The 25,586-nt window shown below is 59.6% G+C and overlaps 3 protein-coding genes across 6 annotated transcripts; 2 read left to right on the top strand and 1 right to left on the bottom strand.

Annotated features, from left to right (window-relative positions):
- Window positions 1-1,454: 1,454 nt before the first annotated feature.
- ADGRG5 (adhesion G protein-coupled receptor G5) lies at window positions 1,455-7,718 on the bottom strand. 4 transcript variants are annotated; one of them, XM_054078287.1, is made up of 13 exons: window positions 7,637-7,718; window positions 6,456-6,534; window positions 6,238-6,322; window positions 6,006-6,132; window positions 4,898-5,029; window positions 4,632-4,748; window positions 4,420-4,462; window positions 4,153-4,259; window positions 3,609-3,727; window positions 3,243-3,508; window positions 3,059-3,158; window positions 2,301-2,563; window positions 1,949-2,165 (listed from the first exon to the last, which is right to left on the bottom strand). In XM_054078287.1, the coding sequence occupies exons 2-13, from the start codon at window positions 6,523-6,525 to the stop codon at window positions 2,089-2,091; spliced, it is 1,506 nt and encodes a 501-aa protein (XP_053934262.1). In that variant the 5' UTR covers window positions 6,526-6,534; window positions 7,637-7,718; the 3' UTR covers window positions 1,949-2,088. The 4 variants fall into 4 exon arrangements, with proteins under 4 accessions (XP_053934263.1, XP_053934262.1, XP_053934264.1 ...); XM_054078288.1 differs by lacking the exon at window positions 2,301-2,563 and having other exon boundaries at window positions 1,455-2,165; XM_054078289.1 differs by lacking the exon at window positions 4,898-5,029.
- Window positions 7,719-10,495: 2,777 nt separating this feature from the next.
- On the top strand, window positions 10,496-18,178 carry CCDC102A (coiled-coil domain containing 102A). The gene is made up of 9 exons (XM_054079193.1): window positions 10,496-10,569; window positions 12,745-13,304; window positions 14,294-14,496; window positions 14,607-14,715; window positions 14,979-15,095; window positions 15,181-15,390; window positions 15,658-15,828; window positions 15,915-16,018; window positions 17,069-18,178. Exons 2-9 carry the CDS (start codon window positions 12,786-12,788, stop codon window positions 17,193-17,195), a joined length of 1,560 nt encoding a protein of 519 aa, XP_053935168.1. The 5' UTR covers window positions 10,496-10,569; window positions 12,745-12,785; the 3' UTR covers window positions 17,196-18,178.
- Window positions 18,179-18,940: 762 nt separating this feature from the next.
- Window positions 18,941-24,710, top strand: DOK4 (docking protein 4). The gene is made up of 9 exons (XM_054078650.1): window positions 18,941-19,011; window positions 20,054-20,260; window positions 21,104-21,211; window positions 21,791-21,905; window positions 22,002-22,121; window positions 22,219-22,408; window positions 22,717-22,855; window positions 22,940-23,063; window positions 23,157-24,710. Exons 2-9 carry the CDS (start codon window positions 20,195-20,197, stop codon window positions 23,279-23,281), a joined length of 987 nt encoding a protein of 328 aa, XP_053934625.1. The 5' UTR covers window positions 18,941-19,011; window positions 20,054-20,194; the 3' UTR covers window positions 23,282-24,710.
- Window positions 24,711-25,586: the final 876 nt, after the last annotated feature.

Genomic DNA, 25,586 nt, shown 5'->3' on the forward strand with positions numbered 1-25,586 from the left:
CCCTGGAGACCACCACGTCCCACTGGTCCCCAACAACAGGTTCAGTTCTCCAAGGACCACCATGCTCTGCCAAAGCCGTGTTCCTGCTCCTGGGAGGCAACCAACCAAGCGATTGTTTTCCAAGCAGCACCACCACCGGATACCGGAACAAGGTGTATTCAGCACAGGCGTTGGTGCATATGCATGACTCACATGGCAAGCCCCAAAATCTTGAGAAGGGGAGGAAGGGGCACAGAAAGCACCTCCCAAGAGCAACTGGGGGGATGGAGCTGCCACAGCTGGGATGTGACTCTCCCACTGTGGTGCTCATGGGGTGACAAACTGGGTACTTGGCACCCCACCAAACCCCCAGGCTACTTAATTTTAGAGCTGAAGTCAGCCACCAGAGCAATGAGACATGCACAGCTCATCGCCATGCGGCGGGAGTGCACCCGCAAGCCGGGGGCACCATGGTGCCAGGACAATCTTTTGTCCTGGCCACCGGCGGGAGGGATGGAAACTCTGCGGCGCTGGCTGCCCTTTGTGCACAGAACAAAGAACAAGAGCCAGCAGCTTCCTTTGCTGCCCAGAGCAAGGCGCTGGGAAGTAGCCAGAAAGGGAAACACTGCTCAGCAGAGCGGCACAGCAAGGCAGAGACAGGCAGTGTGTTGCCCCAAGATGCCGCTTGGCGATACCTGGTCCTTTGCCACCAGACCAGAAAGATGCAGCACCACCATCAAATGGCACCTCACTGGCACATCCCGCAGGGTACAAGCATGGGGACCCCTCTGCCACCACAGGTGGATTTGCGGCCATGCCAGCATCATAGTTCTGTGATGCTGCTTTCCATCCCAGCAGGGAAAGTGGGATGCCCAGCTCCAAAATCTCAGGAAAAGCAAAACCCTGGGTGCAGTTATGGGTTAAGCCTGGTTGATGGGGATGTACCAAAGGCTCAGGGCTGACTCGCCACCTCCAAGCAATAGTTTTAATCCCCGCAATTTGTCCTCACTATTTATTTCCTACAAGATGGACTGCTTAAACCCCGATAATGTGCTTGGACATGTTGGAGATGCTTGGGGGCTGCCTTCATAAGTGAGAGACAGAGGAAAGCTGAGTTACCTTTTCTCTTACTCACTTCCCACCCTCTCCTCCACTCCAGCACATCCACCCGATGCAAAGCCAAGACCTGCTTACCCATTTGCTGACCAACCCAGGGCTCCATCCTCATGCTGGCTTTGGGGCAAGCAGAGGGGCTTTGGGTGGGGTGCTGTTTTGGGTGAAAACCCGGGGTCAGGGGGGCTTGAGGGTGCCACAACCTTTCAGCCACACTCGCCAGTCTGCAGCCATGCCAGCACCAAATGGGTTGGGAGGATGTTGCCAAAGAGTACTTGCTTCTGGCTGTCTCTTGCGAGATGCACCGTGGCAGCTCCCCAAGCGGGCTCGGTTCAGGCAGCCAGCAGAGCTGGCACCTGACACCTGGCAGAGCTATGGCTGGTTCCTGCTGTCCCCTCCCAGCTGTCAAAGGGCTCCTCTGTACCGCGAATTGACACTGCTGATCGGCACCGCTAACTGGCAGTGCTAACCAGAACTAGTTACAGGCAACCGACACCACCAGAGGCTGCTGTGGCTGCTGAGCAGTCCAGCCGTGTGCACAGTCCAGAGCTGGGACCATCTTTGAAATCCTCGTGCCATCTAGTGGGACCTTCCCTAATGACAGGGCAGAGCGTGGCTGCTGGCTCTGCTGCCGTGGGGCAGAGGGGACAGAGACCAGCTCCTCCGCTGGTGGGGGACACCCGCCTCGACAGTTAAAAGGTGCCTCTAAAGAGAAGTGTCTGCCTTCAGCAGAAGAAGTCAGCATTGGTTACCAATGGAGGGGCTGTGAAAGCCAGGGTCCCCAGGGGAGCACAGTACCCGGGGGACCCCAAGCTGCAGCCCCCCCGCAACAGGCAGCTCCCACCACCCAGAAATCCAACTTTGCAGCCCAAACACTTCCCTTGAAGAAATCCGCAGCAGCGCTGGCTGTCGAGCCCAAAGGATGCCACCACGCTGGTCTGCAGGGAGCAGCCCCCAAGCTCCCCTCACAGCCCTTCACCCTGGCATCAGGGCGCTTCATCTGAAGGTGTTGGTGACAGAGCCCAGCTTGCTCTGGCGGTGCAGGGTGATGTACCAGAGGCAGATGAAGAAACCTGTGGGTGGGTGGCAACATGGTCACTGCCACAGGTGCACCAAGACCCTGTGAGGAGCAGGAAGGTGACAAGGACCCTGCTGCTCCCAAACCACAGGATGCCTGTCCCCACAAAAAAACCTCTGTCCCCACCAACCTTGCAGGGAGTTGAGGATGGTGAAGAGGTAGAGCTGGGGCACAAGGAAGACACCGAAGCTGAAGAAGGCCAGGCCCCAGGTGGTGCCAAGCAGGCAGGTGAGCACCAGCACTGTCACCCAGTCCTTTCTTGCCTGCTCCTTCTGCCGCTGGATCCTCCACAGTATTATCATCACCCTCCCCAGCACCAGCGTGTTGAAGAGCAGGATGAGGCCAGCACAGCAGATGGTAGCGTAATGGGCTGGTTGGCTGGTGAGCCAGCACCTGGTGGAGGGGACTCTCTTGAGGACAAGGGGCACCTCTGAGAAGGAGCCGTGCACGGGAGGGGCATGGCAGTGGGTTTGGGCAGCCGGCAGAGCTGGGCTCACCAAAAAGTGACACCTGGTAGAGCTCTGGCTGGCTCCTGCTGGCCCTGGCCCTGTGTGCCTGGAGTGCCATGGCTGCATGAGGTGTCTGGCATGTCCAGACAGCTTGGTGTGCCCAAGGCGCATGGTGTGCTCGGGGTGCTCAGGGTGCATACTGTGCCCGGGGTCCATGCTGTGCCCAGGGTTCCAGGGTGCCCAGGGTGCATGCTGTGCCTGGGGTCCATGCTGTGCCCCGGGTGCTTGGGGTGCTCAGGGTGCATGCTGTGCCTGGGGTCCATGCTGTGCCTGGGGTCCATGCTGTGCTCAGGGTTCCAGGGTGCCCAGAGTGCATGCTGTGCCTGGGGTCTATGGGGTGCCCAGGGTGCGCAGGGAGCTGACAGCCCTTTTCACTCACGTAGTCATGTTCCTGTAGCCTTCAGAGGAGCTGATGTTGTGGTACCCATATGTATCCCTCTTGAAGACAAAAATAGCCACCACGGCCAGCATGGGCAGACCTGTGGGGACAGGGGGAGGCTGTGCGTGGCTGTGCCAGGGCAGCCTTGCCACGAGCAGGCAGGGCTGGGGGGCTGCCTACTCACCCCAAGCGAAGAGGCAGAGCTTGAGAAGGTAGTGCTGGATGTAGATATTGTAGACCTTGACGAGAAGGAGGAGGAGGTGGAAGGCCTCAGCAGCCATCCATGCCAGGGCACAGAGAAGACCTGCATGTAGCAGGGCAGCGGCGACCTGGCAGAGCCCCTCAGAGCCAGCGGCCAGTGGTGTGCTCAGCAGGAAGCTGCAGTTGAGCAGGAGCAGCGCGGCCAGGAGGTGCATGTGGATCCTGGTCGTGTTGTCCTTCAGCCACCGCCTGCAAGAGTGGGGAGGTGAGGGAGTGCCGGTGGGGTGGGTGCCTGCTGGATGGCACAGCACTGCATAGCATAGTGTGGCATGGCACGGCACAGCTCTACCTGAAGAAGCAGCAGAGAGCGAGGGTGCAGAGGATGGCGGCAGCTGAGAGGGAGCAGCCAATGGTGCTGATGTAGGTGAGTGATGCCAGCTGGGCTGGGCTCAGGGCACCTGCTGGGATCTGCCAGAGAGGAGATGGAGGGGGTGAACCGGGGCAGCACTCACAGCAGCACCCACCTGCTGGGAATGTAGGGGTCCCTTGCAAAACCACCCCCTTGGTCCCTTCTGCTGCAGGACACCCCATACACCCACTTAGACCCACACCTGCAAGGAGGTGGAAGAAGGATGGAGAGAAGGGAATAGGAGAAAGACGGAAGGAGGGCAGGAGGAAGGAGAGAAGAAAGAATTGGAAAGGAGGGAAATAAGGAAGGAGGAAGAGGCAAGGAGGGAGGAAGAGGAAGAGGAAGGAGGGAAGGAGGACACAGAAAGGAGGGAAGGGGGAAGAATCATGGAGGTAGGAAGAAGAAGGGAGGAAGAAGGAAGGAGGGAAGGTGGAAAAGGGAAGGAGGAAAGAAGAACAGGGAAGGAGGGAGGAGGGCTGTGTACCAGCAGGACGGCAAAGTAGGTGAGGTGGTTGCAGTGGCAGATAATGATGCCCTCCCCGTGCGTGGTCTCGCAGCCCTCTCTGCTCCAGCTGCCTGTGCTGTTTGCGCCTGCCGGAGAGCTGCTGTCAGAGCGTGGAAGAGGGGGCAGGGGACAGGGACATCAAGGGGACATCAAGCCCTGCTAGGGCTGCCTAGGAGGTAGTCAGGTGATGCCTTTGAGGTGGCACCAAGCTGGCATTGCTCCTGTCTTGGCTGCAGCCACACTTACCATCTCCAGGCTGCCAGAAGACACAGGTGGCATTGGAGGCATCCTAGTGAAAAGAGGACAGAGGGGGAGACCTGGGGACCCTCTGCTCCCTGGGGACCCCAGAAACCTTCTGGTCCCAATGCAAAGAGGGTGCCCTTTCTTTTTCCCCAACTCCAAGGGAGGCTCTGGTGCTGGGGATCCCCAGCTTGTGCCCATGGTGGAGCCCTGCTCACCAGCTCCATGTCATGCCAGAACTTGATCTCCACAGGGCGGCTGAGCCCGGCCACAGGCCCACTCTGCAGGAAGGCTCCCAGGATGTCGTTGTTCAGCACTGAGCTGTTGTGGGCATCCTGCAAAGAGCTGGGATGCCTGTGAGGAGAGTCCTGGATCCCCAGGACATCCCACCCACCCCAAGCATCTCATTGGGGCATAGGTGATTGAGTAGGCATCCTGCTAGCCAAGGATGCTCAGGGTGTCCATGCAAGGACCTGCATATCACCTGGAAGATGCAGGGGCTGTGGACGTAGATGCAGACGAGCTCTTGCTCCACCTGCCATGCCTGGATGCCCTCCACAAGCTCCACTGGGAAATTCATGGTGTGCCTGAACCTCCTGCCACCTGTCTTCTTATCCTGCAGCAGTGGGCAGTGGAGAGGTGGGTTTGGTTGCCCCACGCTTGGCCAGCTCGGGGGGTGTGGATGAGGGTGAGGATGCTGCCCCGGCTGCCCCCCTCTAACACAGCCACCTCAGTCACCAGCATGGCCCCACGGCATCCCCCCGCCCGGGCAACAGCTCCACCCCAGCTGCGGTGCTTGCAGATGCTCAGATATGGCAGCTGCTCTTATCTTAACATCAGAGCCCTCCCAGAGTGAAGCACACGGGAAGGCTGTGGTCTGGGGGATCCATCATCCATGGGTGGGCACATCTGTCCTACCAGCCTTGTGGTGGGGCAAGTAGGGTGCAGATGGAATCACGCCAAGATGCCTTCCCAGTGGGATTTCATGCTTTGGTGGGTTCCTCTGGATGTTCTCTGCTCCCAAGTCCTGAGCCGAGGCTCCCAGCTGGCAGGCAGGCTCCCCTGTCTGCAAAACCTACCTTGCTCAGCAGGAAGGGACCTTGGAACGGGGTGGTGGGACACCTGGCAGAGCAGCCTGTGGCTGGGGATGTGGCGCCGAGCTTCACTCACCCCCTTGCACGGGGATGGGGAAGTTGCCCCAGGTGCTCCACACTGCAGTTTCCCCCTCCCTTCCCACCACAAGGAAGTAGGGACCAGGGCTTCCCTTTTCATAAATTAGAAGAGCTTCAGGATGGAAATCATGGCTTTTGGCTGCAGACTCCCCCCCAGTTTTAGAACCCCAAGGCTTATCCCAGCCACACTGCTGGGGACCTGCAGTTCCAGCTGCCTGGGGCACCCTGGCAGAGCCACAACTTGGGAGGTTTTGCTGCCATAAAGCGTACGTGGAGGATGGTGAAACTCAGTGTGGGCAAGTGTCAGCCACCCCAGCATCCTTGCCGGCACCTTCCACTGGTAGAGGGACAGAAGGGGCCAGGGAGGTGCCAGCATCCCCTGGGAATAGCCCCAGCAGCATGGGAGAAGGGGGAACGAACCATCCTGCTGCTGAGGTTTAACCCTCTGAAGTGTTCAGGCATGAACTTGAACACGTAGGCCTCGATCATGCTGCCTGTGAAGTTCTGTTTCTCCTGCCGGGCCAGGTTCTCCTCCAACTGTTTTAACCTGCATGGGGAGGGTGTTTGGGGCAGAGTGCAGCAGCATCCGGCCCATCCAGCTCTGGGGGGACCGTGGGGGGCCCCAGGCAGTGGGGCAAGAGCCAGTACTTACCTGTCCCTGGCGTGGATGGCTGTGCTGCAGCCCTGCTGCAGCTCCTTGTCCAGGGTATCCACATCGCTCTCCATCTCCTCCAGCTCTGACAGAGCCATTTTGGGAGCTAAGCCTTGGCATACAGCACCCCACCCCGCTCCCCATCTCGCTCCATCCTGAGGGGCCCTGAACGGCCACGAAGGCTCCCAAGCCAATGCCAGGATGGGAGACGTCCTTACCTTGAGCCCACAGGACGAAGGCAGTGAGGCAGAGGATGAGGGCAATGAGCAGCGGGCTGGTCATCACCATGGTCGTCTCCTGTAAAACACACCCAGGACCTGGGCAGGTCCCCGGAGCCCCTACTCATATTCCCCAGGACCTCAGTCCTTTCCCACATGCCACCTGCAGGATGAGGATGGAGCCCTAGCAGCTTCCTCTCCTCCAGCACCCAAGTCCCACCAAAGCCATTGCGGTGGCAAAGCCCGAGCCCAGAAGCACCAAGTAGCTGTGGTGGCAGTGGAAGAAAGTGCAGGGTGAGCAGGAGAGTGTTTGCCATAGAAACCAGGGTGCAGGATGTCCTTTGCATCCGTTTTACCATTAAGGTTGTAAAACCACAGAGGCAAAGCTTCTGCCTTCCCCCCACCCCAGCTGGGAGTTGGACCTCGCTGCCATCCCGGTCTGTAGTTGCAAATGCCTGGCAAGAAGCCTGCAAACCAGAAGGGTTGCCAGCATGTTCCACCATGGTGCCAGGGCACGCTGGCACCAGCTCAGAACAGGGGAGGAGGAAGCGTGCCCGGCACAGGGTGAGGGGAAGGCAGCTGGCAGCAAGATTTCCATCCATTGCAATGCCACACCCAGTGCCACTCAAAGCAATGATGCCCACCATGGTCATGCCACCAGCACCGAAAGCAGCTGGGGAGAGATGCAACCCTGATGTGCAACCCCGATGCACAAATGGTCTCACTGGATGCAGCAATGGAACTGATGCTTCGAGGAGCTGAGGCTGGAGATGGCCAGCATGGCCGGAGCTTCCTACTGCAGGAGCAGCAGTGCAGTGCAGGCTGCCTGCACAGGCTGGCCCCTGGCAAAGGACAGCCACTACCTCCCCTTTAGGATGTCTTGCAATAAATAATGCTTTTACTTCTCAGTGATGCAACCCTCGGATACGCAGGGCATCTGATGTGGTCACTTTCCCTGCCTGCCCTTGCTGCCTGGCACTGCCCAGCAATGCCGAACGCCATCCCTGCTGCCACCAAGCCAGAGAGGGCATCGTTCCCTTTCTGCACCCTCTGGAAATGGCTGGGTACAGGTGTCACTTCGCCTGGGTTTCACCTTTGTGAAGAGCAGCTCAGCACCCCAGTGAGCCCCCAGTGCCACAATGGCCCCCTGCACCCCCTCCTCAGTCCAGCCAAGTCCCTACCTTGGGCACGGAGCAGCTCTCGGTGTCAGCGGCACCACGGTGGAGTCAGCCACTCCGGCTCTGCCTACAGAGCAGCTGGGGCAGCAGAAAAGGAAGTGTTCGTATGCAGATGAGCAGATTAAATCAAGAGAGCTTTTAAATTTCCTTTTGGTTACTCTTTTTCTCACAGCTTGGTGAGGGACCGGGACAGGGGTAGCATCCCCAGCACCAACAAATCCCAAGGACAAGGCAGATGGCTGCAATTTTGTGAAACTGCTCTCCAGGAGTATCTGATATAATTAAACTTCTGCCTCTAATAAAATTCTCTCCATCGCCAGCTCACCAGCAACCTCTGCTCTCCCATGCAGAGCAGCCCAGCCAGCTGCTACAGCAGCACTGCCACCACAGTGGTGCCACCAAGGCAGGAGCATCACGACGAGGCAGTTTGGTAAGTGTGAGAAGTCAAGCCAGGGGTGCAGAAGGCCAGCGTGGCTGAGCAAGGATCTGCTGCTAGGACTCAGGTGGAAAAGGAAAGCATACGGACACTGGGAGCAAGGACAGGTGACACAGGAGAACAACGGAGATGTTCTCCACAACTGTAGGGAGAAAATTTGTGTGGCCAAAGCTCTATTAGCATTCAGGCTGGCCAGTATTGTGAAGGACAACAAAAGGGGCTTTTTAAACTATGTTAGCAGAAAAAGGAAGGCCAGAGATAACATTAGTCCATTGCTTGACAAGGTCAGTCACCTTGTGGATTTAAGCAGCTCAGCTGGGCATGGACAAGCGCTTTGGGCCAGGCTGGAAACCCAGAGCCTGAGGAGAAGGGTGCCAGGAGAATGGTCCATGGACCACAGAGATGGGTAACTATTCACGTCCTTAGGTGACATGCCCCAGGCCAAGGAGGTTTGATTTTTGCAAGGGCAAAAACCAGAAACCAGGATGCTGCAATGCATCCTTGAACCTGCTGGTGTCACCAAGACGTGCATGTTCAAGCAAATAGTAAAGACATGGAAAAAACTGCTGGCTTTCAAAGCCTGGTTTTAGTGCTGGGAGTGGATTGAAACCCCAACCGGCACACACCAGCAGCTCTGGCCAAACCGCCTGCAAAACCACTTTACCGACTTCCCCAGCGCAAAATGCAGGGTTAGGGGTGTGGAAGAGCAAAAGCATCTTCCACCTCCAGCTTTTTGGTGTTGTTTCCAGTGGAAAAGTACTAGGCTTGGAGAGAACATGCATGGGCATTTGCAGTTTTGCTTTAGTTTGATTTATTTTTACCTGCTTTGCTTGATGCTGGGGGAGAAAAGGATGTTGGTGACCCATGGTATCAATTCCATGTCCCATGGAAAACAAATCCTTTTAGTTGCTTGTATTTCCCAAGTTTGCAGCTGAAAAGCATCCAGCAAAGGGAATAATATAAGGAGGGAAATGGTGGTTTGGGACTCTGCTGCTTGGTCGGGAGCAGCAGGACCGAGCCAGCACTGGGATGTGCATGGTGGGCAGCGCTGCATGGCCGTCCAACCCACTCACCCATGGGGATCCTTGAGTGGGGCTGCCCCATTCCCACCCCCGGCTGCTCAGCCTCCTACTGCTGGACTTGGAGCGGAGTGATGTCAATCCAGCAGAAGCAGCCAGGGCCGCAGAGAAGAAGGGTCAGGCCCTGGCAGCCGGCACTGGCACCCTGTCACCATGGCACCAGTGGCTCCACGAGTACACAAACCCTGAAGAGACCCAGGCTGGGAAGCAGCAGAGGGCCGAGCTGAAGTCTGGCAGCCGCAGCTCCATGTGCATCACACTTGTGCGCTCACATTCTTGCATGCAAAACCCATGCAGATGCATCTGAGTGTGCCTACGTGTGAGCGTGCATCTGTGCGAGCCCCGCTATGCGCCACGCTGGTGTGCAAACAACCACAAGCAAGCTTGCTCCTGTGCTGGTCTGCAAGCAACTACCACTGCGTGCAAACAGCAGCGTGCAACCTCTCGGCGTGGAAATACTTGCATGTGACACGCTTGTGACACAATAGGTTCGTGCACAGGCATTGCCATGCTCACACTCCTCAGCACAGACATTTCCGTGCAAACCACAGGCACATAAAAATTCCTGCAAAAACAGCAGCGTGCAACCTCTCGAGTGCAAATACTTGTGTTTGAGACACTTGTGCCCCAGCATGCAAAGACTTGCAATAGGTTTGCGTGCAGGCATTGCTGTGCACACACTCCTCGGCACAGGAACTTATGTACAAACCACAGGCACGTAAAAACGCCTGCAGAAAAGCAGCGTGCAAACCCCTTGCGTGCAAATATTTGCGTGTGAGACGCTTGTGGCCCAGGAGGCCTGTGCAAACACTTGCAATAAATTTGTGCACAGGCATTGCTGTGCACGACGCATTCCTTGGCACAGGCACTTGTGTGCAAACCACAGGCACGTAGAAACGCCTTCAGAAAAGCAGCGTGCAACCTCCTGCGTGCAAATACTTGCATGTGACACACTTGGGCGCCAGCATGCCGGTGTAAAAAACTTGCCATACTTTTGTGCACAACCACCCCTGTGCACGCTCTCCTCGACACAGATGCGTGCAACCCATCGGCACATTAAAAAAGCCTTCAGAAACACCCGCAAGCGACCACCCCCGCGTGCAAACCCCCACCTCCACGCGTGTGCATCACCGTGCACGGCCTCCCGCGTCCAAACACGCGGGGAAAGCCCGCACGAACACAAGCCAGGCGTGCAAACACGCACACACGAGCACTCTCCGTGCCGAAAAAGCAGCGCTGAAGCCCCTGCGGGAGGCAGCACCCGCGCCCACCGCCCCGTCCCGGCGGCGGGACCGGCCCCTCCGGGCGCGGGCGGGGGGCGGAACGGCGCGGGGGGAGGAGGAGGAGAAGGGGGAGGAGGAGGAGACTCGGCCGGCAGCGCCCCGGCCCGCGAGGGCTCCTGCACCGCTGCGCCGACACCGGTGAGAGAGCGGGACGGGGCAGGCGGGACGCGGCACCGGCGGCACCGGGGAACTCGCGGGGAACTTTAGCTGCGGGGGGGGCAGAGGAGAGGCTGTGCCGGGACGGGCTAAGCCGGGCGGCCCCGTGCCGAGCCGTGCGGGGCCGTGCGGGGCGGTGCCGGCCGTCCCGGGGCCGTGCGGTGCGGGACGGGGCGGTGAAGCGCGGAGGAATGCGGCGGCTCCCGAGGGACGGGGCGCGGCGCCGGTGGCGGCCGAGTGGGGGCGCCACAGCCAATGGGGAGGCGCTGCAGCCAATGGGGAGGCGCGGAGCGAAGAGTGGCAGCGCCCGCGGCCAATGGGGAGGCGTGGGGGGCGGGAGGTTCCGCCCCTCCGGCAGAGCGGGACGGGCGGCGCGGGGGCGCTGCGGGGTGGGCGTGCAGCTGCGGGGCCGCGGCTCCACGCGGGCTCTGCGTGGGTACACAGGGGTGCCTGTGGTCCATACGTGCTCCATGCATGCTCTGCATGGATGCCCATGGTCCATATGTCCTTCATGCGTGCTCTGCATGGGTGCACAGGGGCGTCCGTGGTCCATACGTTCTCCACGCGGGCTCTGCGTGGGTGCCCAGGGGTGCCCGTGGTCCATGTGTGCTCCATGCATGCTCTGCATGGGTGCCCATCGTCCATATGTCCTTCATGCGTGCTCTGCATGGGTGCTCAGGGGCGCCCGTGGTCCATACGTTCTCCACGCGTGCTCTGCGTGGGTGCCCAGGGGTGCCTGTGGTCCATACGTGCTCCATGCATGCTCTGCATGGGTGCCCATGGTCCATATGTTCTTCATGCGTGCTCTGCATGGGTGCCCAGGAGTGGCTGTGATCCATACGTGCTCCATGCGTGCTCTGCATGAGTGACCAGGAGTGATCGTGGTCCGTACCTGCTCCACATGTGCTCTGTGTGGTTGCCCACGGGTGTCCGTTGTCCATATGGGCTCTGCTCATGCTCTGCATGGGTGCCCCAGGGGGCCCGTGGTCCATACACGCTCCACGCGTGCTCTGCATGGGTGCCCAGGGTTACCCGTGTTCCATACGTGCTCGCAGGAGTTGTAGAGCAGCGGGGGCTCTGCTGGTGCCAGGTCCTGCCAGGACCCGGGTTCCCTCCTCGGGGCAGCAGCTGCCCGTGCAGGCAGCAGGAGAGCATGGGCTAAGCCTCGCCTCAGAGTTTTACCAAAACTTCACCGTTTTGGAGAATATTGTCAGAGAAATGAATTCCCCGCTCCGTGCCAAGCTCACAGTTGCCATCGGGCGATGTTCTTGCTGCTCCAGCACTGACATTCATAGCCCGGCCGACTTTGGTGATGGATCCGGGCTGCACCATCCCAAAAACCTACTGGGAAGCTGTGGGCTGGCGGCTGCCAGACTCTGTACTTATCCCATTAGGGCGCACAGCAGCCTCCCATTAAGGTTTTCTTGAGCGGTTTACCCGCCTGGCCAAGCCGGGGTGTGAGGTCCAGGCCGGGATGTAGGCGGTCAGCGCCGGCCTTTGTTGCGGCATCACTGGAGAGCACACGTCCGGCTGCCTCTGCACGCATCCTGCTGCCACGTCGGTTCAGCAGCTCTGTTTCTTCTTCTGGAGCTGTTCCTGCCTCTCTGGCGCCGGATCCAGGCTTTAACCCTTGCTGGAGCTGTCGTGATGCAGCCAGCTCCCCCTGCCACAGCACCAGGGACCATCTTGGAGGCCTGCAAATAAGGTCATCCAGATGATCTCATGCATCATATACCTGGGTGACACATAGCCATCGGTGCCTCCAGTGCGCTGGCAGAGGTGCCCCGGACCGGGCTGATGCCTGTTGCAGTGCCAGGCTGGGGCAAGGTGCTGATGGCCAGGCACTGGGCTGTGGTCCTCGCTGGTGACCTCACCGGGGTCTTCACTGGGGACCCTGCTGTGACCATCACCAAGGACCTTGCCAGGGTCCTCAGTGGGGACCTAATTGGTGTCTTCATTGGGGTTCTGACTGGGGTCATTGTTAGGAACCCAGCTAGGGACATCAAGAAGAGTCTTCACCAAGGACCTGACCAAGGTCCGTGCCTGCAACATCGTCACTCAGTGTGCTTCCCCCAAAACCAGCAGCTGTGCCCCCGCTTCCCTCCAGCCACCTCCTGCAGCCCCTTGGCACCCCTTGACCCCTCCTGTCTCCCACAGGTCCCCTGACGGTGATGGCCATGCCCTAGAGGAGACCCACCATGAGCCAAAGTGGGGCCTCGCGCCTGGCCGGCTCCCCGCCGCTGCCGGGGGGTTCGCTGCTGGCTCTGCTGGCCCCCGAGCCCTCCCCGTCACCCCCCAGCGGGACACCCTCACCCGGTCCCCCTCCAGCATTGCTGGAAGGGGACTGGGAAGGGCGGGAGGAGCTGCGGCTGCGGGAGCTGGAGGAGGCGCGGGCACGGGCAGCCCAGATGGAGAAGACGATGAGATGGTGGTCGGACTGCACGGCCAACTGGCGGGAGAAATGGAGTAAAGTGCGGGCTGAGCGCAACCGGGCACGCGAAGAGGTGCGGCAACTGCGGCATCGCCTCGAAGCCCTCACCAAGGAGCTGGCTGGGCTGCGCCGTGACCGTGACCGGCCAGAGGAGCGCCCGCCGGCACGGCTTCACAGCCAACCCAGCACCAGCAGCCCACCCAGCATCGACGGGACGGAGGGAGAGGCTGACCCCGAGCGGGAGCCTGTGCGGGATGTGGGGGCTGAGGCACCCCAAAAAGCCAAGGTGAGGATGTGGGGAGGGTCTGGTGGGGGCCATGGGGTGCTTCTCACTCCTGGCAGCATCCACGGGTGCCCGTGGAGTCCCTTCCTGGGAGCCCTGGGCAGACCCTTCTCGGAGCAGCATGGCAGGGAGTCATACCCCTCTTTGAGCAATGTGGTGGGTTTGTACCCCTCTCAGAGCAGCGTTGGAGGTCAGACCCCTCTTGGAGCAGCGCGGAGGAGCCAGGATCCTCACAATCCCATGCTTTTGAGATCACCTTGGCACTCACACAGTCCCTTTCTTGATGCTTTCCCTTTGGAGGTGTTAGGCAAAAGTCAGTGTGCTGGTACAGGGGACTGTGGCATCTCCCAGCGATGGGTTGAATGTCAGGGTGTCCGTATGGGCTTCTGGCAGAGGTCTGTGCTGAAAGGAGGAGGAAGGCAGGGGCACCAGAGCCAGCCCAGGAATGCTTCCAGATCCTGCAGCTGCCCTCTCTGCTGCCATCGGCTCTGTCATGATGCATAAGTCACCACTTAGGGTGCCACGCTGTGCCAGTTCTGTCCACCTGTTGGCATGGCTGCTAAGAGGCAAATCTGAACCTAATCTGAGCATCCTCTGTGGGCTCTCCGCTAAGTCCCTGGGAATGTCCTGTCCCCAGAAAAGCCCTGCAGCTCATTTACCGTACACTCATGGAGCCTGGTAGAACATAGACCACATAGTGGTCACGGACAGATAAGTGTAATAAATTGGTGTTTTCTCATCCCAAGTTTCCAGTGAGGTAGGGAGCCAGCAGCAGAACCTGGTGAAGTATGGGGGCTCCTGCGGGATGACAGGTCCCTCTCTGTCAGCCTCGGATCATCCCTTGGGATCGAAGGGGTTCTGCTGGGTCTGGCTGAAGGGTTGCTCTTGGTTGTGGGGCGAAGGCTGGGTGCTGTAAGGTGTGAGAAGCCAGGGCCGCCCCCTCACACATGGGTGACTCTGTCTCCCGTGCTGGGCCACCCATGGCGTTGCAGGAGCTGGAGCTGATGGAAAACATCTTGACGAGCAAGCAGGATGAGAGCTGGGAGCAGCGGGGCCCCCGGGCCTCCTTCAGCCGCCAGGAGCGGAGCCGCCTGCTCTGGGAAGACGTCAGCGTCATGGAAGAGGATGCCACCAAAGTCACCGCTCTGAAGCTGAGGCTGGATGAGTCTCAAAAAGTACTGCTCAAGGAGCGGGAGTGAGTGCTCTGGGTGTCATCCTTGCAGGGTGCCAGCCCAGCCCAGCCCCCTCTAGGGTGGGATGTCCCATGGGGTCCTGGCGGTTCTCACCAGCATTGCCTCTCCCCAGGGACAAGCTGGCACTGAGCAAGAACATCGAGAAGCTGGAGGGTGAGCTCAGCCAGTGGAAGATCAAGTATGAGGAGCTCAACAAGAACAAACAGGAGGTGATGAAGCAGGTGAGTGAGGTGCCTGCAGACCAGGGGTGCCCGAGAGGGTGGCGTATCTCCGGGTGGGTGGTATGTCCTAGTGGGTAGACATGGTGATCTACAGCCACTCCCCAACTCCAGGGTGCTCATTAAGGGTCTTAGGGTCTTAATGAGTGCTGTTCAGCCAGTTGGTCCATCTGCAGATGTTGAGTGGGTGGGTGCAGGCAGGGCTCAGGTGGTGCAGAGTGGGTGCTTAGTCCCTGCCTTGAGCACTGTGTGACACCCCCCTACAGCTCAACATCCTGAAGGAGATCCACCAGGATGAGCTAGGGCGCATCTCCGAGGACCTGGAGGATGAGCTGGGTGCTCGCTCCAGCATGGACAAGAAGCTGGCTGAGCTGCGTGCAGAGGTGAGGCTGACCCCAATGCAGGGGACAAAGGGAATGGCAAGGGGGTACCCTGCTTCGTCCCAGCCACCCCATGTTCTTATCCCAGATGGAGCGGCTGCAGGCAGAGAATGCAGCTGAGTGGGGCCGGCGGGAGCGACTGGAGACAGAGAAGCTCAACCTGGAGCGTGAGAACAAGAAGCTGCGGGCGCAGATTGAGGACCTGGAGGAAGTGCTGGCTCGCAAGCGGCGCCAGACAGCCAGTGCCCTGGACACCGACCTCAAGACCATCCAGGGCGAGCTCTTTGAGAAGAACAAGGTGCCATGGGGGTGGTCCTGTGCCCTGCCACCCCCTCCCTGGGTGACTCTGTCACTTCAGCAGGGGCTCAGCATCCCTCAGGACCTCCTCAAGCCCAAACTCTGCCACCGCCCTTAATCTAGGAAGTGGTAGTGACTCTGTCCTTGCTCCATCAGCACCTCCGTCATGAAGTGGGGTGGGGGAAAGGTCCCTGGGGAGGGCAAAGAGCGCACCCAGCCGTGGAGGTGGCTCTTACCCACTCAGATCCCCACCCTGTGTCCACTGCAGGAGCTGGCTGACCTGAAGCACATCCACACCAAGCTGAAGAAGCAGTACCAGGAGAAGATGGCTGAGCTGGCCCATGCCAACCGCCGTGTGGAGCAGCACGAGGGCGAGGTGAAGAAGCTGCGCCTGAGGGTGGAGGAGCTGAAGAAGGAGCTGGCCCAAGCTGAGGATGAGGTGGGGAAGCTCGTGCTGGTGGAGGTGGTCAGAGTGGGCAGCTCTGCTCCCTCCACAGCTGCCGACAGCCCCATTCTATCGCACAGCTGGATGAGGCCCACAACCAGACGCGGAAGCTGCAGCGGTCGCTGGATGAGCAAACGGAGCAGAGCGAGAGCTTCCAGGTGCAGCTGGAGCATCTGCAGTCCCGGTGAGCGGGGGACCAGGGGGGATCACAATGGGGACCAGCAGGGCCTGGGGGTTGGGATAATATTCTCCTTGCCACCATCCCTCAAAACAGCATCTCCCTGGTTGAACCCCAGGCTGAGCATGGCCAAAGTGCCTCCAACATCCTTGGAAAGGGTTTGTAACCATCTTTGGAATAGCCTTCACCCCCCTGCAAGCTGTATGGCATTCACCTCCCAGTTAAATCAGCACAAGGCTGCCCATAGACCAGTACAGTCCAGTTTCACACTGCTTGGGGTTTCATCTGCTGGTACCCAGTGCAGACTCTGGAAATCCCACACCAGTTTGGGAAGGCAGGAGGTGGGTTTTATTGCCCTGAAAAACTTCCCCTGGCCTTGCTTTGCCTCTCCAGCAGTAAAAAGCTGAAATGGCCAGGAGAGATCGATGCTGCATCTCCGGGAGGCGCAGGGGAGGTTGTGTTTATAATCTTCCTTTATTTTATTGGGACATCTCCATTAAATCATGGAGGAATAATGGAGGCTTCATCTTCCCCCGCTCCAGCCTCCCGATGCACTCGTTCTTAAATAATGCATGCTTTCCAGTAAAACACAGCAAACTGGTCAGATCCAACCAGGTCCTGGGCCTTTTGATTTCAAATTTGCCTTATAAATTTTCATTGATGAAATTTTAATGTGAGGGCGAGTGAGAAGCTAAAACTACCACAGACTCCTGGGAATGGGAGCTTGGGTATTTTGGGGGGAGCTCCGATTTAAGGGGATGTCTTCTCCCTGCTCTGCCCTCTCGGCTGGGTCCAAGGTGCCCAGCGTGGCAGTGTCCAGTTCTGGACAGTTGTAGCTGGTGACCTGCTGGTGCCAAACATCACCCAGGGCTCCCCAGCCCAGCTCCAGCCCTGGGCTGGAGGGACCGATCCTGCATCCAGGGCTTGGTGGGAGCTTTCTGTGGGGTCCCAATGGGGTGCAGCTGTGCTGTAGGGGTGCAGGGGGACGGGCTTGGCTTCGGTGTCCCCCTGGGGCTGTGTCCCGCCACCCCCACCCTGGCAGCTCTCTCTGGTCAGGCTGCGGCGGCAGCAGAGCACTCCGCTTTTCGGCAAGATGCGCAGCGCCCGCTTCGGCCCCGACGACACTGGGGACGGCACCAGCGACCCCGACGAGGATGAGGACCTGCAGATCCAGGTGCCCTAGAGCCCAGGGCCAGGTGCCACCACCGTGGAGACGTCTGCGTACAAGTGCCTGTATGGTTGAGGAAACTGAAACATGGAGCAGTGAGGAGGAATTTGGCCAGGGATGCTCCAAGCCCACTGCCTTTCGGACAGTATCCAATGCTCCTCGGCCACTGGCATCTCCTGGGACACAGATGTGGCCACTAAAGCCATCATCCCTGAGCAGCCTAAGAGGAGGAAGCACAGGGCAGATTGAGGTACCAAGCCCTGCAGCCAGCCACACTCTCCTACCGACATTTTTCTATGTATATTATATATATGTATGTATTTGTATATGATTTTTTTTTCTAAGTAAAGAGCCCAGAGAGGCCCAGGCTGTGGTGGTGGTGGGCTGCTGCTCTGGCTGGACATGGAAGCGTGGAGAAGGATGCTGTTAGGGAAATGTGGCATCTCCCCACAAGCCACACACAGGGCTGTGTGGCTGCTGGTGTCACCCTGCTGCCATCTCTGCCCTCACACGTGGGGATGAGCACAGCTGCTGGGTGAAGCCCGTACCTGAGAAGCAAGAAGTGGGGGCTGCACGGTGGCCATCAGTGCTTGTGGCCACAGAGGTGCCTTTGTCTGCAGGGTTGTGGTGAGCAGGCAGGGGTGCTCACCCATGGGATGTGGAGGAGCGCTCACCTATGGAGGCAGAGATGCTCACCCTGGGGAGGTGCAGGGGTGCTTGCCCATGGGTGCAAAGTTACTCACCCTGGGGAGGTGTAGGGTGCTCACCTGTGGTTGCAGAGCTGTTCGTCCTGGGGAGGTACAGGGGTGCTCACACGTGGGAGCAGAGGTGGTCACTCGTGGGTGCAGGAGTACTCACCCATGGGTGCAAGGGTGGTCACTGGTGGGTGCAGAGGTGCTCATCCTGGGGAGGTGCAGGGATGCTCACCCGTGGGTGGAGAGGTGCTCATCCTGGGGAGGTGCAGGGATGCTCACCCGTGGGTGGAGAGGTGCTCATCCTGGGGAGGTGCAGGTGCTCACCCGTGGGTGGAGAGGTGCTCACCCTGGGGAGGTGCAGGGATGCTCACCCGTGGGTGCAGAGGTTCTCACCCTGGGGAGGTGCAGGGATGCTCACCCATGGGTGCAGGGGTGCTCAGCTGTGGATGTAGAGGTGGTCACTGGTGGGTGCAGTGATGCCCACCCACAGGAGCAAGAATGCTCACCCTGGGGAGGCGCAGGGGTGCTCACCTGTGGGTGCTGAGTGCCTCAGTGCCTGCAGCATGGGGCCTCGTGAGGTGTTGGAGGAGCTCAGACACAACCTCATTAAAAATTAATATTTCAATGAGCTAATCTCCTCACTCTGCCTTTTAATTGATTGGCTGAAAGCATGGCTCTTTGCTTCTCGTGGGTTTCTTTTTTTTTCCAATACCCTTTTATTTCCAACAATTATTCTTTTTTTTTATGGCCAAACAAATTGAGTCCACGGGTGTGGAGGTGCGCACAGGCGGTTTCGGTGGGGGCTCTCGAAAAGCGGAGTTTTGGGAGGGGCGCAGAGGAGGGGACGAGGACAAGGAGACGCCTGGCAAAGGACAGCCCGGGACACGGCTCGGCCCGAGGCAGCCGCCGCGGGGCGTTCACTCTGAAGCCTAATGATGTGCAGGCAGGAACCTTTTTTTCCAGGCGGCCGGCGTGGCTGGGACTGGGCTGGGCCGGGCTCGCGGGGCCGGAGGAGGCAGCCCGGGGTGGGGACCGGGCGGGGGGACCGGGGCGGGGCCGGGGGCGGGCGGGGCTCCGGGCTGGCAGCGCCGCGGAGCCGGAGCGGAGCCGCCCGAGCGGCGCCTGCAGCGGAGGCGGTAAGGGGGGGACAGGGCTGGGATGAGGTTCGGGGTGGCGAGTGCCGTGGGGCACAGCGCGGGGGGAACGGGGAAGGGGATGGGAACAGCAGCAGAGCCGGGGGGTGATGGAGGGTCGGGGGGGGCCCAGGGTGGGGGGTCTCAGGTGACAGACTGGGGGGTGAGCTGGGTTAGGGAGGCAGGAGGTGGCCCCCCGGCATCTCTGAATTCCCTTGGAGTGCTCTCATGCGTGGGGTGGGGGTGTTGGAATGGAGGGGATGGGGTGGGGTGGGATGCGGGGATGCTGCCCGCAGAGGTGAGCGCTGGCCCAGTCCCTGTCCCGACAGCGAAGGGCCCCTGAGGTGCTGTCCTGACTCCCATCGCCCCCCGAGCAGCCCCTGGTGCCGCAGGACTGGGTCCCGGGCACTCGGGCCAGGCTGGCTCTGGCAGGGAAAAGCCATCCTGTGGCACCCAGAGAGGCCGTGGAGGTGATTGCACCCTTGGCATCCCTGGGGATGGCCCCATCCTGTTCCCTGGGTTACTGCCTTCTACAGGGGATTTTTTCCAGCTGGGAAAGGAACCTGGTTCCCACTTGATCCTGGTGCCCAGGGACAGGCGGGGGGACCAGGCTGAGCAAGGCTGAGCTCACGCTGGGGCTGGAGGGAGGCTGGGTTGCACCGAGGGATGTGAGGTTGGGAGCCGGGGTGCCTTTGGCACCCAGTGCCACAGCCGCCCGTGGCAGAACTGCCCTGGCCAGGCACGAGGTCGTTAACACTGAACCCTACTGACACCGTGTTGCTGCCCAAGTGAGCAGTCTGGGAGGAAGGAGGGGCTGTGTGAGAGGTGATGGAGACCCATGGGTGAGGTCCAGTCAGGTGTCCCCTGGAACATATTTTGGGGCTAATGAGGGGGAGCACTTGTGCATGCCAGCCTGGCACACCGCGCTGGCAGGGGTTAACACCGGACTGTTCCACTTGGATGGTTCAGGCAGTGAAGGGAGGAGGAAAAAGAGGAGGAGGAGGAAGAAGATGTCACCCGTTCATCTGTCATTTCTCTTTTCCAGCCAGGATGGGGGACACTGCTAGCACCAAGCAGGGGTGGCAGTGAGGCAGGGGGGGGCAGAGGAAGAGGATGGAGAGGGGGGGGCGAAGGTGAAGGCAGCCCCCCCCTCCCAAAAGAGCCCCCACCCCATCGGGCCATCGCCATGGCGACAAATTTTAACGACATCATCAAGCAAGGCTATGTAAGGATGAAGAGCAAGAAGCTGGGGGTGAGTAGGGGTCTTGGGGAATGAGAGGGGGAGGCACCCATGGGTTTGGGGTGCCAGTTGCTGCTAGAAGCGACATTGGCTGGGGGACTTGGCTACATTACCTCTCGCAGCAACCTGCACCGTGGTTTTGGGTTGAATAAGTGGCATTTTGAGAGCTGCAGCGATGTGGGGAGAGAGACCACTTGTTGATACCCATCTCACCTAGAAGCCCCAGGGGTTTGGGTCCTGTGCCAGGTGGCTGCTTGCACCGGACATGGGTCACTCTGGTGATTTGGGGAGGTCCCTGAGCCCCGACCCCCACTCCCTTCAATTTCCCTCTGCTCCCAGTTTTGGCACTGGGGATGCCCCACACTGGGGGACACACACACTGGTGAGTGTGAGTTAGGGGGGAGCTGGAGTGCAGCACCCATAGGTGGGGGGTCAGGGGGGCTGGTCGCCTGTCTCCATCGCTCAGAGCTGGCAGCAGCGAGCATGCTGGGTAATTTCGCGCTAATTAGGGAGAACAAAGAGGGAGCGGGCTTGAGGGGGTGGAATAGGCTTGGGGGCCATCCCCTACCCCTGCAGGGGCTGGGGGACAGAGGACAGGGAGACACCGGGATGAGGATCCCTGTGGGAGCCTCATGCATGTTCGTTTATTGAGCTCTGTAATTAGCGTTGGTCAGGGTGGAGGGATGATGGCAGACCGGGATATCTCCATCCCCAGCAACCCCTCTTGTCCCCAGGCCAGCAGGGTCATCAGGAGAGGGCAGGGGTCCCGGGGAAGGGGATGGGAACACGGGGACAGGGTGGGGATGGGGTCCCCCACGCTCACGGTGGCAGCCACTGGCACGCTCTGTCCGGCAGATCTACCGCCGGTGCTGGCTGGTCTTCCGGAAATCCTCCAGCAAAGGGCCCCAGCGCCTGGAGAAGTACCCGGATGAGAAGGCGGCGTGCCTGCGCGGGTGCCCCAAGGTGAGGGCAGCGCTGCAGGGGGGGCTGGGGGGCTGCCCCGTGGCTGGGGCTCAGCCCAGAGAGGACCCCTCCTCACCTCAACCTGCCACGCTGGAGCTGGGTGCCTGGCACCCCGTGCATTCCAGTAGGGTGCAGCAGGGTCTGGATGCAGCAGCTGGGGTCTGGGTGCCACGGTGGCCAGGTCTGGGTGCAGCTGGGGTCTGGGTGCCACGGTGGCCAGCTCTGGGTGCAGCGGGGGTCTGGGTGCCACGGTGGCCAGCTCTGGGTGCAGCTGGGGTCTGGGTGCAGCTGGGGTTTGGGTGCAGCTGGGGTCTGGGTGCAGCTGGGGTTTGGGTGACACGGTGGCCGGGTCTGGGTGCAGCTGGGGTCTGGGTGACACAGTGGCCAGGTCTGGGTGCAGCAGCCAGGGTCTGGGTGCAGCCGGTTGTGGGTGCGACAAGCTGGGTGTGGGCGCCACGGCAGCCAAGTCTGGGTGCAGCAGCTGGGTCTGGATGCAGTGAGGCTGGGTTTGGGTGCAGACCTCAGTGACACCTTCCTCCATCTCCCACCCTTCCTCCCCGCCCCTCACCACCTCCTCAGGTGACTGAGATCAGCAATGTCAAGTGCATCACCCGGCTGCCCAAGGAGACCAAGAGACAGGCCGTGGCCATCGTTTTCACTGATGACTCCGCCCGGACCTTCACCTGCGATTCGGGTAGGGAGCAGCGCTCAGGGGAGCAGGGCTGAGGGTGCTGGGTGGGGCACCCCAGTTTGGCCAGGGTTGCCCAGGGGCTGCCGTGGTGCCTTGCAGAGCTGGAGGCCGAGGAGTGGTACAAGACGCTGTCGGTGGAGTGCCTGGGTGCCCGCCTGAACGACATCAGCCTGGGGGAGCCCGACCTGCTGGCGCCCGGCGTGCAGTGCGAGCAGACGGGTGAGCACGTGGCAGCAGGGCACTCGCTCGGGGCTTGGCCTCGCTACGCCCCCCCTTAATTATTTTATTTTTTTATTTTTTTTTTTCCCCTATCCAGACCGGTTCAACGTGTTCCTCCTCCCCTGCCCCAACCTGGACGTTTATGGCGAGTGCAAGCTGCAGATCACTCATGAGAACATCTACCTCTGGGACTCGCACAACCCCCGCGTGAAGCTGGTCTCCTGGCCCCTCTGCTCCCTGCGCCGCTATGGGCGTGATGCCACCCGCTTCACTTTTGAGGCCGGACGGTGAGATATCACCTTCACTGGGATGGAGACCACCACTGGGTGCCTTCATCCTGCTGGGTGCACCAGGGGACCCCGCTGCCATCACCCCAGGGCAGGCGTGATGCCAGAGTATTGGCCACAGCCCACATAAGGTGCCCTACAGCCGGGGAGGTTTGGTGCTGGAGCAGGGCTCAGCTCAGCACCACAGAGGGAACGCAGGGACAACACTTAAAGTGTGGGGAGCCGGGCCAACGGCTACCTGAGTGGGGATATTTTTATCATCCCTCAGCTTGGGGACCGTCATGACACCCAGTGTTCTGTCCCTGCAGGATGTGTGATGCGGGGGAAGGTCTCTACACCTTCCAGACGCAGGAGGGCGAGCAGATCTACCAGCGTGTGCACAGTGCCACGTTGGCCATTGCCGAGCAGCACAAGAGGGTCTTGCTGGAGATGGAGAAGAACGTCAGGGTGAGCTCCAGCCCACCCCAGGGATGCAGCTGGGTGGGCGCAGGGCACCCTGTGTCACCCTCACCCTCCTCTCATCCACTGCAGCTGCTGAACAAGGGCACTGAGCACTTCTCCTACCCCTGCACCCCCACCACCATGCTGCCCCGCAGTGCCTACTGGCACCACATCACTGGCTCCCAGAACATGGCTGAGTCCTCCAGCTACACTGGTGAGTATCCCTGTCCCCCACCAAAGAGCCACTGCTCCTCCAGCCTCAAGGCATCCTCCTCCAGGCGAACCCAACCCTCTGCTTTGTCCCCAGGGGAGGCATATGCAGGCGCCCAGGCCAGCTCCGACACCGACCTCCTCAACAGGTTCATCTTGCTGAAGCCAAAGTCCTCCAAAAGTGACAAGCCTGAAAGCAGGGAGCCCACAACGTCCCCGTGAGCTGGTGGGGTGGGGACCGTGGCAGGGGTCCCATTTTTCTTTCCTAAAGGGTGGCAAGGACACAGGCAGCCACCCCTCCAAGTCCCCAGGGAGACTGAGCTGGGGTATCCTCTATGCCAAGACCTTGGGGAGATGGCGCTGGCTTGCACCCTGGCCTGATGTTAGTGGAGGTGACGGCTGGCTCAGCCTCAACTGACTTGCAATATATATTGAATATCCATATTATAAGAGATTTTTCCTTTTCACATGAATGCAAACTTTGTGGCTGCTGAAGAGCCCTCTGGCAGAGATGCTCAGAGGTTTTTGACTCTTGGGGATCCAGCTGGAGGTAAAGCTTAGGGGGGAGGGGGCTTGTCAAGAAATTTGGTGTTTTCTGTGAGGGGGTGAGGCTGGGGCATTGCCCCATCACGGGGATGGAGCAGCGCTGGAGGATGCAGCCTTGCCAGGCTGAAGGCGTGGGGTACCAGCATCTCATCCCCCATGAAGAGTGGGGTGCTCCTGAGGATGCCCCACCATCCCTGAGCTGATTTTTGCACTTCTCAAAGATATTTAAACACTTGCTGTAAAATTGAGACGTCTCAGGAGAAACTGGTTTTCCCTCCGTGTCAATGGCTGGAGCGAGCAACCAGGCAGAACTGAAGCCTCTGGCCTTCCCAGGCTGCCCCCAGCCCAGCACCCCTCGCTCCTCCACCTACCGCCACTCCCCCCAGCCATGCCCCTGGTTTATCTGCTGGTGGGCAACCCAGGGACCAGTTTTGGCCAGTAGCATCTGTCCCCTGAGGGGCAGCTTTGCGGATATACAAAGTCCCTGGGCCGAGAAGCTCATGCTGATGGGGGAAGAGCCGTGTTTCTCCGTGCACCCCCGTTCCCACAGTCCTTGGCCCCTCCTCACCCAGTGGTGCAGCCAGGTAAAAGCCCTGGCCCTGGGGGAGCTGGGCTTCATGTGCTGAACTCAAAAGCAATTGATTTTTTTTCTAGTTCTCCTATTTATTGACCTCTTTAGAAGGGCTATCTTTTTATTGCTGTGCAAACCTTGGTGTTTCTTTGGAGTCTTCTTTCAGTCTGGGTTGGGTGGTTGGTGGTTTTATTTCTGCCCTTAAAGCTCCAGGTTTGTGCTTTGGGGCCAGGGAGCATCGTGATGTGGGAACCTGTGGTATGTAAATACTGTGTCTTGGGTTCGTGTAGCTTGCGGCTGAGGCTGGGGGGGATGGAGCAGAGCTGCTCCCCACAGCACGGCTGGGCACAGAGGGGCTCGGCAGCACCCCAGCACTGCCTGGTAGCGTGTCCTCCCCTGAGTGAGAGGTGTAACACACACTCTTTTCCTGGCTACACACCTCATGTGGAAAAAGATTTAACATTTATTACCAAAAAAGTTGGGTTTTCTTTTTTTTTAAGGAGTTGCTCAATGAATAAACAACCCTTATCCACCCTTCCTGTCTGTTTCATCCAAACATACTCGGGAAGTGCAAGTGGGAGTAGCGAATGCCAGAGAGAAAAATGCTGATGGGGGCAGATTTCCTAATGTTCCTCGCAGTGTGCTCGGCCAAGGCTTTGTTCTGCCTCCTGTCAGGACATTTCAAGTGAAGCCCTAAAATTGCTGTGGAGGGGAGAAGGGTGGAGCAAGTTGCCACCCTTTGTCAAACAACCCCAAATGGAACAGGATGCCAGCACCCTACTGTCACCCCTCACCTCCAGCCACCTGTGGCTCCAGAGATGTGCCAGGGCAGTGGTGGCTACAAATCCCCAGACAAAGGAGTTTCAAGCCATTTCATCTCCCAGCTCTTCCAGAATTATGCCAGTTCAGTTATCCATGCCCTGATTTGCCTGGCACAGCGCTTGGCTCAAGGTGACAGCCATGGCAGCGCTTCCTCCAGCAACAGGGACAACTCTTGGGGAGCCGCGCCACAGCAAGGACACTGAAGCAGCAGCCTGGCTGCAGCAGCTCTTCTCCAAAGTGGACGCGGGCTGCTTTCTCCAGCTGAGCATGAACACCCATCCCTGCTCCCTGAGCCATTCCCATGCTCCACATCTGTGCTGGGATGAGCACAGTGGCATACATGCCTTCCCTTCCTCTCACCCACCACAGAAAAGAAGAGGCACATCTCTCCATAAAAGTGTCACCAAGAAGCTCATCCCAAGTCCTGCTGATGGAGAGAAGAAGGGGTGACCTGGGCAATTGCTGGAACCCTTCAGTTGCTGTCACAGCGGTCACAGCTTGGGACCTGCACCGAGCATTCAACCCACAGTCCAGCATACAACCCATCTTGGGGCTTCAGGCACACTGGAAGCTGTCATCCAGGGGTCA

The sequence above is a fragment of the Cuculus canorus genome, chromosome 13 (genome assembly GCF_017976375.1).
Source record: "Cuculus canorus isolate bCucCan1 chromosome 13, bCucCan1.pri, whole genome shotgun sequence".
Classification (NCBI taxonomy): domain Eukaryota; kingdom Metazoa; phylum Chordata; class Aves; order Cuculiformes; family Cuculidae; genus Cuculus; species Cuculus canorus.

Bases quoted from the DNA above. Each gene is read 5' to 3' on its own strand.
- ADGRG5 (XM_054078287.1), bottom strand. From the start codon at position 6,525: ATGGTGATGACCAGCCCGCTGCTCATTGCCCTCATCCTCTGCCTCACT. The intron at 4,260-4,419 runs GTAAGTGTGGCT...GCTCTCCGGCAG, and splicing joins CTTCTGGCAGCCTGGAGATG to GCGCAAACAGCACAGGCAGC. The intron at 3,509-3,608 runs GTAGAGCTGTGC...CCACTCTTGCAG, and splicing joins GCTCTCTGCTGCTTCTTCAG to GCGGTGGCTGAAGGACAACA.
- CCDC102A (XM_054079193.1), top strand. From the start codon at position 12,786: ATGAGCCAAAGTGGGGCCTCGCGCCTGGCCGGCTCCCCGCCGCTGCCG. The intron at 13,305-14,293 runs GTGAGGATGTGG...ATGGCGTTGCAG, and splicing joins AGGCACCCCAAAAAGCCAAG to GAGCTGGAGCTGATGGAAAA. The intron at 16,019-17,068 runs GTGAGCGGGGGA...CTCTCTGGTCAG, and splicing joins CTGGAGCATCTGCAGTCCCG to GCTGCGGCGGCAGCAGAGCA.
- DOK4 (XM_054078650.1), top strand. From the start codon at position 20,195: ATGGCGACAAATTTTAACGACATCATCAAGCAAGGCTATGTAAGGATG. The intron at 20,261-21,103 runs GTGAGTAGGGGT...TCTGTCCGGCAG, and splicing joins TGAAGAGCAAGAAGCTGGGG to ATCTACCGCCGGTGCTGGCT. The intron at 21,906-22,001 runs GTAGGGAGCAGC...GGTGCCTTGCAG, and splicing joins GACCTTCACCTGCGATTCGG to AGCTGGAGGCCGAGGAGTGG.